The sequence below is a fragment of the Bombina bombina genome, chromosome 6 (assembly GCF_027579735.1).
Source record: "Bombina bombina isolate aBomBom1 chromosome 6, aBomBom1.pri, whole genome shotgun sequence".
Taxonomy (NCBI): domain Eukaryota; kingdom Metazoa; phylum Chordata; class Amphibia; order Anura; family Bombinatoridae; genus Bombina; species Bombina bombina.
This window is the reverse complement of record NC_069504.1, coordinates 930,212,112-930,225,927: the sequence shown is the minus strand read 5'-3', so window position 1 is coordinate 930,225,927 and position 13,816 is coordinate 930,212,112. Positions and strand designations below refer to the sequence as shown.

Here is a 13,816-nt window from a genome sequence, read left to right as displayed (position 1 = left end):
AGGACCAAGGACGTACAGGGTACGTCCTACAATAAAGGTCAGTTAATGACCAAGGATGTACCCTGTACGTCCTCAGGGGTTTCAAGCGGTGGAATCGATCCTGATTGCTTCCAGCTGCTTTCAAGGTATTGCCGTGATGCCTCGATATTGAGGCATCACTGCAATACCTTTTTTTGCACACCGATATGCACATTTGAAGTGGGGCGAGAGGTTGGTGGGAAAGAGTGGTGGGAGAGGGAGGGGGGAAATAATGTTGGGAACAGAATCTGGGAGGGGGGGCAGCTACACTACAGAAAAAGATATATAGTATATAAAAATGGGCACATTTTATTGAAAAGTGGGTACTGGTAGACAGCTGCCAGTACCCAAAATGGCAGCAAATAATTAGAGGGGTGGGGTGGGTTAGATAGAGAGCTGTTTGGGGGGGCTGAGGGAGGTTGGGTGGTAAGGGGGGATTCTACACTGCAGAAAATATATAATTTAAAAAAACAACCTTTTTATTTTTATACTGGCAGACTTTCGGTGACAATAGTGAGGTGGGGAAGGGAAGAGAGCTGTTTGAGAGTGGTCAGGGAGGGATCAAGGGGTGGGATGTGTCAGAAGAGAGCCTGATCTCTACAATAAAGCTAAAATTAACCCTTCAAGCTCCCTACAAGCTACCTAATTAACCCCGTCACTGCTGGGCATAATACAAGTATGGTGTGCCGCGGCATTTAGTGGCCTTCTAATTTCCAAAACGCAAAGCCAAAGCCATATAAGTCTGTTATTTCTGAACAAAGGGGATCCCAGAGAAGCATTTGCAATCATTTGTGCCATAATTGCACAAGCTGTTTGTAAATAATTTCAGTGAGAAGGCTAAAGTTATTGAAAAAGTTAACGATTTCTTTTATTTGATCGCATTTGGCGGTGAAATGGTGGCATGAGATATACCAAAATGGGCCTAGATCAATACTTTGGGTTGTCTACTACACCACACTAAAGCTAAAATTAAACCTTCAAGCTCCCTAAAAGCTACCTAATTAACCCCTTCACTGCTGGGCATAATACAAGTATGGTGCACAGCCAGCATTTAGCGGCCTTCTAATTACCAAAAAGTAATGCCAAAGCCATAAATGTCTGCTATTTCTAAATAAAGGGGATCCCAGAGAAACATTTACAACCATTTGTGCTATAATTGCACAAGTTGTTTGTAAATCATTTCAGTGAGAAACCTAAAGTTTGTGAAAAAGTTAACTATTTTTTTTATTTGGCGGTGAAATGATTGCATGAAATATACCAAAATGGGCCTAGATCAATACTTTGGGTTGTCTACTAAAAATATATATACATGTAAAGGGTTATTTAGGGATACCTGACAGATATCAGTGTTCCAATGTAACTATCGCTAATTTTGAAAAAAAAAAATGGTTTGGAAATAGCCAAGTGCTACTTGTATTTATTGCCCTATAACTTCCAAAAAAAGCAAAGAACATGCAGCTGCCAGTACCTAAAATAGCCACAAATAGGAAGAGGGGGAGGTTAAGAGAGCTGTTTGGGGGGGGGGGTCATAGAGGTTGGGGGGTTAGGGGGGAACCTACACTGCAGAAACTATTTATTATTTTAGAAAAATGCTTTAAAAAAAAGAGGCTTTTATTTTAGTACTGGCTTTTAGTTCAGTTAAAGGATATACAGAAACCTCTGTTTGTGTGATGTCCATTCAGACTACTGTGGTGATTGTATCTGGACTAAGACTATCAAAAAGAAGACTGCTGCACCAGGCTATATGTACAAAACAAAAGTGATCATGCAGTGCGCTTATGGGCTCGCTGCAAAGGTTGACACTTCTCATGTTGTGTGGCTGTCATAAACACGTATTCCCTTTTCTCTCTTTCACAAGGTGACCTATTTCTCTAATGAACCAGAGTCTAGCAACACCATGCACAGCAACTAACAGAAGTGTACAGAAAAAGAAGCATCTTTATTTAATAAATGTGACTTCAATCAGAGCAATAATATTACAGCTAGCTTCTCTTTCTCTTATATTTAGTGCTATATCACCAAATTACAGCCTATTTTTTGCTAGAATGATTATCAGCAGCACTGATTTAAAGGGTCAGTAAAGTCAAAATGAAAGTTTTACGAATAGAGCATGCTATTAAAAAACCCTTCTAATATACTTTCATTATAAAACTGTGCACATTATTTTTATATGCACACTTTTTGAGGCTCCAGCTCCTACTAAGCATGTGCACAAGTGCACAGTGTATTCATATATGCATTTTGTGATTGGCTGACGGCTGTACATGATACAGATGGAAGGAAGAAAATTGGATCAAAGTGATAGTAAATCCTAGCGTTTGTGAAACACTAGGATTTACCAGTGGTGGAACAAATAAAGGGGACTTTCAGTCATGAAGTATAAAATATTTGTATTTGTCTGAAGCGTTCACCACGCTGAGCACCTCAGGCAGCCCACGGCAGAATGCTATTTTGCTGTGAGGTGATCTTAGTCTATAACATCCGGCATAATGCCAGCTGGCCCGCACGGCTATTGGCTAAGAGGTGGAAACATCACCTCATTGAAAAATAGCATTATGCTGCGGGCGGCCTGAGGTGCACAGCACAGTGAATGCTGCAGACAAATATAGGAACTTTCAGCACAAGTATTTTATACTTCATGACTGAAAGTCCCCTTTATTTGTTGCACTGGTAAATTCTAGTGTTTTACAAACTCTAGGATTTACCATCACTTTAACTTTTAAATTTGCAAGAAAATATTCTACTGATCATTTCATATTTAAAGTAGTTGCTATTGCATTGTCTTTTATTGTGTATTTGCCAGTTATTTAACAATAGCGCATTTAGTGGTCCATTAAAACAATACATTGCTGTCAAAGCTTATTCACTAAACTGTATGGCTAGTCTTGATACATTTTCTAAAGCCCATCGGGCCCCATCCGATATGCAGCGTCGCCCGCAAAATCCGGCGACGCCGGTTTTTGCGCGGGTTTGGTATCCTATATACAGCGCCGCATATAAATGCGGCACGTATATTTCACCCGTCGGACGTAGTTTTTTCACCCATAGACTAACATATAAAACCCGCGCAATTTGGTATCCAATATCCAGCGCAAGGCCTTACGTGGCGAAAATGGAGAAATCTTACTCCATTTTCACCTCGCCATAAAATGCAGCCTTAGCAGGCCTTGCGCTGAGTATGGGAGCACCGTAACTCCCTAAAATGCCTGCAAAAAAAACCTAACACCTAACGCATGCGCAATGTCTATCTACCTGTCAACCGCAATCCCCCACCGCAATACCTAGTAAAGTGTATTAACCCCTAAACCGCCGCTCCCGGACCCCGCCGCACCTAAATAAAGTGTTTAACCCCTAAACCACCGCTCCCGGACCACGCCGCCACCTACATTAAATTTATTAAACCCTAATCTGACCCCCCTACACCGCCGCCACCTACATTAAATATATTAACCTCTAATCTGACCCCCCTACACCGCTGCCACCTACAGTAAATGTATTACCCCCTTAACCTAAGTCTAACCCTAACGCCCACCTAACTTAATTATTATTTAAATAAATCTAAATAATATTAATATTATTAACTAAATTATTCCTATTTAAAACTAAATACTTACCTATAAAATAAACCCTAAGATAGCTACAATATAATTAATAATTACATTGTAGCTATTTTAGGGTTTATATTTATTTTACAGGCAACTTTGTATTTATTTTAACTAGGTACAATAGCTATTAAATAGTTAATAACTATTTAATAGCTACCTAGTTAAAATAATTACAAAATTACCTGTAAAATAAATCCTAACCTAAGTTACAAATACACCTAACACCACACTATCATTAAAATAATTAAATAAATTAACTACCATTATCTAAAATAAAATACAATTAAATAAACTAAACTATAGTACAAAAAAAAACACTAAATTACAAAAAATAAAAAAAAATTACAAGAAGTTTAAACTAATTACACCTAATCTAAGCCCCCTAATAAAATAAAAAAGCCCCCCAAAATAATAAAATTCCCTATCCTATACTAAATTACAAATAGCCCTTAAAAGGGCCTTTTGCGGGGCATTGCCCCAAAGTAATCAGCTCTTTTACCTGTAAAAAAAAAGAACAATCCCCCCCCAACATTACAACCCACCACCCACACACCCCTACTCTAAAACCCACCCGATCCCCCCTTAAAAAACCTAACACTACCCCATTGAAGATCACCCTACCTTGAGCCGTCTTCACCCAGCCTGGCTGAAGTCTTCATCCGATGGGGCAGAAGAGGACATCCAGACCGGCAGAAGTCTTCATCCTATCCGGGCAGAAGAGGACATCCGGACCGGCAGACGTCTTCATCCAAGCGGCATCTTCCATCTTCATCCATCCAACGAGAAACAGCTCCATCTTGAAGACCTCTGGCGCGGAACATCCTTCTAGGCCGACAGACTAACGACAAATGAATATTCCTTTAGATGACGTCATCCAATGAACTTCAATCCGATTGGCTGATTAAATCAACCAATCGGATTTTTCCTACCTTAATTCCGATTGGCTGATAGAATCCTATCAGCCAATCGGAATTCGAGGGACGCCATCTTGGATGACGTAATTTAAAGGAATATTCATTCGTCGTTAGTCCATCGGCATAGAAGGATGTTCCGCGCCGGAGGTCTTCAAGATGGAGCCGTTCCTCGTTAGATGGATGAAGATAGAAGATGCCGCTTGGATGAAGACGTCTGCCGGTCTGGATGTCCTCTTCTGCCCGGATAGGATGAAGACTTCTGCCGGTCTGGATGTCCTCTTCTGCCCCATCGGATGAAGACTTCGGCCCGGCTGGGTGAAGACAGCTCAAGGTAGGGTGATCTTCAATGGGGTAGTGTTAGGTTTTTTAAGGGGGGATCGGGTGGGTTTTAGAGTAGGGGTGTGTGGGTGGTGGGTTGTAATGTTGGGGGGGATTGTTCTTTTTTTCACAGGTAAAAGAGCTGATTACTTTGGGGCAATGCCCCGCAAAAGGCCCTTTTAAGGGCTATTTGTAATTTAGTGTAGGATAGGGAATTTTATTATTTTGGGGGGCTTTTTTATTTTATTAGGGGGCTTAGATTAGGTGTAATTAATTTAAACTTCTTGTAATATTTTTTTATTTTTTCTAATTTAGTGTTTGTTTTTGTACTATAGTTTAGTTTATTTAATTGTATTTTATTTTAGATAATTGTAGTTAATTTATTTAATTAATTTATTGATAGTGTAGTGTTAGGTGTATTTGTAACTTAGGTTAGGATTTATTTTACAGGTAATTTTGTAATTATTTTAACTAGGTAGCTATTAAATAGTTATTAACTATTTAATAGCTATTGTACCTAGTTAAAATAAATACAAAGTTACCTGTAAAATAAAAATAAATCCTAAAATAGCTACAATGTAATTATTAATTATATTGTAGCTATCTTAGGGTTTATTTTATAGGTAAGTATTTAGTTTTAAATAGGAATAATTTAGTTAATAATATTAATATTATTTAGATTTATTTAAATAATAATTAAGTTAGGGGGGTGTTAGGGTTAGACTTAGGTTTAGGGGGTAATACATTTAATGTAGGTGGCGGATGTGTAGGGGGGTCAGATTAGAGGTTAATATATTTAATGTAGGTGATGGCGGTGTAGGGGGGGTCAGATTAGGGGTTAATACATTTAATGTAGGTGGCGGCGGGGTCCGGGAGCGGCGGTTTAGGGGTTAAACACTTTATTTAGGTGCGGCGGCGTCTGGGAGCGGCGGTTTAGGGGTTAATACATATAATGTAGGTGGCGGTGGGCTCCGGAAGCGGCGGTTTAGGGGTTAATACTAGGATAGGTTTATTGCGGTGTGGGCTATGGCGGTTTAGGGGTTAATAATTAGGCTTATTGCGTTGTGGGGGGTTGTCGGTCTAGGGGTTAATACATTTATTATTAGGAGTGAGAGGGGGGATTGCGGATATAGGGGTATACGTGTCGGGCTTATTTTTGGGAGGCATGTTAGACAGTTACGGGAGATTTAATATTTTAGTTACTTTTTTTAGGTGCAGGCAGTTTCTAAAGTGCCGTAAGTCACTGGCGACTCCAGAAATTTGTAGTTACGCTCATTTCTGGACATCGCTAGTTTATCCGACTTACGGCACTTTAGCAACTGCCGGCGGGTTATATGTAATACCCCGATGTGCGAGGTGAAACTACGGGCGGCGCGGGTTCCCTCGCTTGCGCCGAAAACTATGCCGTATATTGGATCGCGCCCCATGATCCAAATAATGCTTTATGTGATTGCTGCAATTTGGGTTTCATGTCCCTTTAAAGAATCAACCATTATTTGACTTAGTTTCATCCGACTCATTTCTTAGACTCAATTCTTAACATTGATTGTTTTTGAGTACTAAAATTTTTAATCTGAATCTGCATTAATTAAAAAAAAAAAAAAAGTTAAGAGATGTGGATGTAATAGTTATATCACAATCCAAATAAGTTTTATTCACAATATATGTAGTTTATTTAGATTTTCACTTAAAGGGACAGTCAAGTCCAATTTTTTTTCATGTTTCAAATAGGGCACGTCAATGTAAACAACTTTCCAATTTACTTTTATCACCAATTTTGCTTTGTAATCTTGGTATTCTTAGTTGAAAGCTAAACCTAGGAAGGCTCATATGATAATTTCTAAGCCCCTGAATGCCGCCTCTTATTACATGCTTTTTTATTTGTTTTTCACAACAGGAGAGAGCTAGTTCATCTGAGCCATATAGATAACATTGTGATCACGCCCGTGGATTGTGGCAGACACTGCACTAATTGGCTAAAATGAAAGTCAATAGATAATAAATAAAATGTCATGTGATCAGGGGGCTGTCAGAAGATGCTTAGATACAAGTTAATCACAGAGGTAAAAAGTATATTAATATAACAGTGTTGGTTATGCAAAACTGGGGAATGGGTAATAAAGGAATTATCTATCTTTTAAAACCACAAAAATTCTGGTGTTGACTGTCCCTTTAATGTCATATAATAACTGTATCTGCTACTTGAGATATTATTTTGTCACATTGTACAATAGTCACCTAATAGTAAAGTAAAAAATGTAAGGATAACTAAATATTGTTTCATTATCATTTTATTCTGATGTTTCTATAACATGCGTGACTATGAATTGAATGCTAATATATTCTTTTTATGCTTTTGGAGTTGATTCTTTGTTTTAACAAGCAAAAATATATTAGCCATACATTTTTCTTTTGTGGACTGTCATAAAAATATCTTTTTATTTTAGATTGAAAATGAGCAGTAAAAGAAACCAGTTGGTGAGAGAACTTGAAGACACTACAAGATTAATTGCCACCCTACATGCACAATTAAAGAGGTAAGTTTTATGGTGAGGTGTTACTGCAAGATGTAAGCATTTATATATCCTTGTAAACATTCCGTCGTCGTATTGTTGTATAATCCTTAGACAAGTTAAAACATAATTTATTTTTTATCTTTTTTTACATTCCGGAACATATTTTATTTATTGCAAAGTCTTGTATTCCATCTTTCTTAGGCAATACAGTGCTTTTTTTTAGGAATGACTAAACAAATTCATTCTTGGGTTTAGTATATTTTGCAACAGGAAACCTGAAGGCAGACATTTTGTTTTCATTAAAACTATCTATATATAACATATTGTGGACTATTTTTCAAGAATAAGCACCTATCTTCATAGATACTTAGTTCTATAGGAAGTAACACCTCTACACTCACCTGCATGTAGTAGTACTTTATTAAGTAAGTGACTTTTCAGAGAAAGGGCTTTCCCTTTCTCAGACAATACAAAGCAACATTGGTGTAACCTAAGTAGTATACGTTACCATACACATAATAAAGTAATGGTAGTCTTGTCAGGATATCCAGAAAAAAAGCTGTCCATTTTGATGACATCACTAGAAAGCACATCCAGCCAATCTCATTTAACCACCATAAGCAGCATCAACTTGTGCTATTAGAAAGCTCATAGGAAAGCATCATATTTGTTAACGTTTCAGCCGATCTGGCCGTAATACAAAATGTTGCTTTGTTTATAGTGCAATTATGGATTTAATAAAGTACGTTGTTTTTATACTGGTGCTGTGGAATGTTTTTTGGTTGATCATATAAGGAGTTAATAGCGACTTCTGTCCACAGGCACCTGGAATATTATAGCCCAGTCTGTTGAGCCAAAGTGCAAGCGAGTTCTAGCACATTTAACCCTACCCAGGATCAACACCTCAAGCACCTCACAACTAAAAAAAAACTCACTTTAAAAAAACATCACTTAAAGGGATATAAAGATCAAAAGTGAAATTGCATGGGTTCATTTCGATGTGAAATATGAACATTTTTACAGTATACTTTAATTAGCAAAAAATGCTTTTAGTAAAATGTATTATTGTTTTAATTATCTTTATCTCATCCAATCAGTTGTTTCCCCTCTTCTAGCAATACCCCACCTAGACTTTAAGATTCTATTGGAATAGGGCTTTTGATTCCTTTTGTATCAATGTTTATTTTTTGTTCTCATGATGTATTCATTGTATGCTTGTTAGCTACATTATGGAGCATAATAATGATAATGTTGGTCTAGTTAAAGTGTAACCCACTTACCCTCAAAGAATATATAAAAATTGTTTAATTTTGTTTAAGAAAAAGTTAAGCCATAATTTCAGATCATACAATTTAAGCATATTATTTCAGTAATAATTGTACACAGTGAAATTTATTAAATTGAACGTAGACTAAAATGTTTCAAATACTTCAATATCTGCATATCCACTGGCTAGTAATCAAGACTCTCGGCACAATGTTTTACTTGATCTAATGATAAGGATTAATATCCTCTATTGTATACATTCCTTTCAATTTTCTGCTAAATGTAAGATTATTTGAACAGATTATTTTAGTTTGCATACATAATTAATATACTTTTGTCTCCAGGGTGTCATGTATTTAGCTTTATGATTGTATATTTACTCTTTTGTAAATGGTCATGCAATTAGTGCCTTATAAATTTGCATGTGTGTTAGCCAAATTGTTTAATTGTTATGTCTTGTTTTTTTCAGTCTTTCTGCCAGTACACAATCTCTTTCATCAGGCAGCAGCCCAGGGTCTCTAGCATCAAGCCGAGGTTCTTTAGCCACATCAAGCCAGAATTCCTCAACGTCTGCTAGTTTTACAGATCTTTACTATGAACAATTGGAGCATTTGGACTCAGATTACCAGACCAAGGTGGACTTTTTGCTACAGGAAGGAGCAGTTGGTTATCGACCTTCAGGATGCATTACTACTATTCATGAAGACGAAGTAGTAAAATCACAGAAGATTGATCCAGCAAACCGTGTGCAAGTTTTGAGGTCTTTATCTGGTACACCCAAGTCAATGACATCATTGTCTCCAAGGTCATCTCTGTCTTCTCCCTCTCCGCCTTGTTCACCTCTTGTAACAGACCCACTTTTAACTGGAGATGCTTTCCTGAGCCAAATGGACTTTGATGATATTGCTCTAAGCAACCATTTTTCTGAACTTGTCTTGAGTAGCGGTGAAGATTGTTATCATCAAGAAAATGAAGACAAAAATGTAGCACAAGGTAAGATAGAACTTTTTTCTATAGCTGTCCAGCCATTTTTGGCAGATTTGGACAGGGGCCACATTACATTATATTCAAACTTTTGCTATAGATAATTGCTCAAAATGAAATGAACATGTTTTTTATGTAAAATATAATTTAATTTAATTGTATTATAAATGTGGTATAAAAACATTTTTTTAATTCAATATCCAATGAGAAGTGTGAAACTTAATTCTCTAACAAATTTCTGATGTCTGTTTTCTGTCCAACGGTCCTGAGGGCCACATAAAATAAATCTGAGGGCCGGGTATGACCTGCAGGACATAGTCTGAGTAAGCATAACTGAGCATTGTAAGCTAACCAACCTGTCCTCACTTACAGTTGATGCATATTAGGTGTTAACTTGTGTTGGTGCCCTCTATATCTTTATTTGTTTGTATAATTGTTCTGTTATGATGGTTATACTATAGCTAGAAACTTAATGTTATAGTGCTGCAAAATATGTTGTTGCCTTATATCAAATTATTAAAATAGTACTAATTAAAACACTGCTATAATCAATAGTATGTATGGCTGTTATTGATTAATCAACACCTAGAAGTTGTTCATCAGCTCACCCCCGCAGGAGGTATTTAGTTTAGGTCAACTAGGCTTGTGCCTTAGGCTGCAGGATTTAGTGGGGCAAGACATTTTGAAGGGTTACTACTGCATGATGCCTTTCCCCTGATGTGCTCCCCAAAATGTTTAATTTATTCATTTTATTACAAGCCAGTGGTCGCTGGATGTCTATCGGATGCATGACCTCTTTGTGAGTCCTTAGCTTTAGATGTAAGAGCTGTATGAGGTAAATGTGAGGGCAGGGGAGTTTGAGGGACAGCAGATTCCACAAGGCCTTGGGAAGCACAAAAACTAAATATACCACTGCGAACCTATAAATTAGGTACTTTAGGCCTGATTACCAAAATTCCCACGCATGGTGGGAAATCTCTTCAGATCTTTTGGGACTATTTTTGAGCATTTTTTTTGCAACGTAGGTGTCTCTCATTCACGTCCGGAACTCTACATAGAAAGATAAACAACTCTCAAGTCTTTTTACTCACGTCTTTTTACAGTCTTTGACGGCCCTCACGGTACTGACAAGACGCATTAGATCATCTTGCCAGAGCAGAGAGGTTTAGATTATCAGGCCCATTGTCAGAGATTGATTACCTGGTGTGTGAATAACTTAAAGGGACAGTAAAGTCAAAATGAAACTTTCATAGTTCAGACAGAGAATGCAGATTGGTTAACACACTTATATGCTTCTTGTCATTAACTTACATGATGCGTTCAGCTAGCTCTTAGTGTTGCAATACTGCTCCTTCAACGAAGGATACCTAGAGCATGAATCTAATTTGATCATTTAATTAAATTGGAAAGTTGTTTAAAATTATATGTTCTATAATCAATATGCATCATAAAATAAGGATTTGGGGGTTCTTGTCCCTTTAATTTAATCATCTTGGAACTAGTGTGAAGCTTAAAGAGCTAAAAAATAAGAAACACTGTACTTTCAAATTTTTAAAATGATATGCAAACAAAATGCTGATTATGGTGTTTTAATCAAATAGTTTTTTGTTTTTGTTTTGTTTTTTACTGAAACTGTCTTTTAGTTTCATTCCTAGGTAAATTACTTTGTATTAAAATATTCTTTCTACAAATAAGCCAGTAGTAAGGTCTAATATGGATATCCTTTCTACAATTAAACCAAAAGTTACTATCACTATTAGTAAAGTGGGATTTGTATTATATGAGTATAGCTAGCTGGGGAGACGGGGGTAACAGATATCAAGCAAGTTTATAAGTTGTATGGAGAGTGCAACAAACAATAAACACATAAATGTCTTTCAGCTATGGTGCCATAAAGTTATTAAGTTTGTGAACAGATTTTACAGTTCTATTCACTAATTCTTAAAGGGGCATTAAACAGTAAACACATTTTATAAGCAAAGTATTCAAGCGATTCCTCACCTCCCTCTAGTCATGGTTGCAGCCATGTTAAAATCTAGCTTCCGCTGTTTTCCAGTGCTGATTTGTTTCCACATGTGTAGCATCTCTCATTTACATATCTGCAGTGAAACCTAGGTTCCAAGTGAGCTGTAAAAAATGAATTTAGGCCTAGATTACAAGGGGAGCGATACATTTTTATTGCTCATGAGCGCTAACTGCTCTAAGGATAAATCAATAGCTCTCCCATGTTAGAGCTGGTATTATATGTTGAAAGTAAAAATTAAGCTTGCAAGCAAAAGATTCAGTTGCCCTAACATCTGGAGATTGGATATCGCAACCGTGCTAACTCCCTCTCCCCCAAAACATTACACACTCATAAAGGCTTGTGATGCGCCCTTCAATTTGACATCTTCTATCCATTGTTTGCAATAGGTCTGAACTGCCTTGGAGTATCTGGACTAAAACTGGCATGCGTATCGTCCGCTGTTTCTGACGAGTCAGTAGCTGGAGACAGTGGAGTTTATGAAGCAACAACCCAGAGGTATTGTCTAAACCAGTGATTTTTCAACAGGGTGTTTTATATCACAGCCATAACTTAATATGCTTCACAATATTAAGTCTACAGATCCCAGCGTGAACAGTAATTCTTGATTCTGAAACCATTAAGAAACATATTATATATACTTTTTTTCATTTTGAAACATTTTATTGAGTTACAGGGACATGAAAGTCAAAATGTAACTTTTATGATTCAGATAAAGCAAGGGATTTGGGAAATAAGTTAGTGTTATTACGATTACCAAATTTACTTTGTTCTCTTGGTATCTTAAGTTGAAAACCATACCTAGGTATGCTCTGGGGGTGTGCATGTGTCTGGAACACTATATGGTGGCAATTTTTAAAAAATGTCCTTAATCACAATCTATTGGGAGCTGTGTTCTCATCCCGAAAAGGCTGCTTTTTCTTGCACTTGCAAATGGATATTTGGCCAATTGGAAATAGCTCTATCTACACTATGAAGCCGAAAACGTCTGAGCCCAGTTTTCGCTTAATAAATTCGGCACCTCTAGGATACTAAGATAATAAAGTCAGTTTGATAACAGAAACAAAATGGAAATTTTTTAATTATTCAATTTAAGGGACAGTCAAGTCCAAAAAAAACTTTCATGATGTAAATAGGGATTGTAATTTTAAACAACTTTCCAATTTACTTTTATTACCACTTTTGTTTTGTTCTCTTGGTATTCTTAGTTGAAAGCTAATTCTATGAGGTTCATATGCTAATTTCTTAGACATTGAAGACTGCCTCTAATCTGAGTGCATTTTGACCACTAGAGGGCATTAGTTCATGTGTTTCATATAGATAACATTGAGCTTATGCACATGAAGTTACCCTGGAGTGAGCACTGATTGGCTAAAAAGCAAGTCTGTCAAAAGAACTGAAATAAGGGGGCAGTTTGCAGAAGCTTAGATAGAAGGTAATCACAGAGGTAAAAAGTGTATTTATATAACTGTGTTGGTTATGCAAAACTGGGGAATGGGTAATAAAGGAAATATCTATCTTTTTAAACAACAATTCTGGTGTTGACTGTCCCTTTAGTTGATCTGTCCCTTTAATGAGGTTATGGGGTGTCATAGATATATACATATTAAATTAGGAGTCACATGCATTTCAAATGTATGTGAAGGGTGTGTGAAAGGAAAAAAGGGGATAGGAACCACTGGTGTAAAATAACAGTGTATCCTAAGCTTGTCTTTCAGCTCCCCTAGTTAATACAGTGACAAGATGTCAACACATACTTAACCAACCGTTTGCATCAGTTCAGTTGAATGAAAATTAGAACAGTAAATATTTACTCCATACATTGCTTTCTATGCGGGTGCCTCCATAGTTGATTCCCAAATATCAGTAACTCTATTTAAAAACCATGTTTGATCTCCATGATATTCAGTAATTGATTGCATGTTTTCAAATGACTAATATTTAGAAACATATAGGGCCAAATTACGAGTGGAGTGCAAAATTGCATGGATATATACATATATATTTTATGTGTTAATATGTGTATATACACATATTAACACATACATATATATGTATATAAGGACATCTATATATATTTACAGGGAACACACAGTCCCCATAGACAGCAATGTAAAGACACTTTTCACGTGCTGTTTTTTTCTAGCACCCCACACCCGCAAAATGTAAGCC

The 13,816-nt window shown here is 36.8% G+C and overlaps 1 protein-coding gene across 1 annotated transcript in view; it reads left to right on the top strand.

Moving 5' to 3' along the window:
- WWC1 (WW and C2 domain containing 1) overlaps positions 1 to 13,816 on the top strand; it is a 425,359-nt gene that overhangs the window by 309,755 nt on the left and 101,788 nt on the right. Inside the window, exons 10-12 of the mRNA XM_053718574.1 lie at positions 7,303 to 7,392; positions 9,107 to 9,630; positions 12,034 to 12,142. Of these exons, the coding sequence (XP_053574549.1) occupies positions 7,303 to 7,392; positions 9,107 to 9,630; positions 12,034 to 12,142 (723 nt within the window). The remainder of the gene's footprint in view (positions 1 to 7,302; positions 7,393 to 9,106; positions 9,631 to 12,033; positions 12,143 to 13,816) is intronic.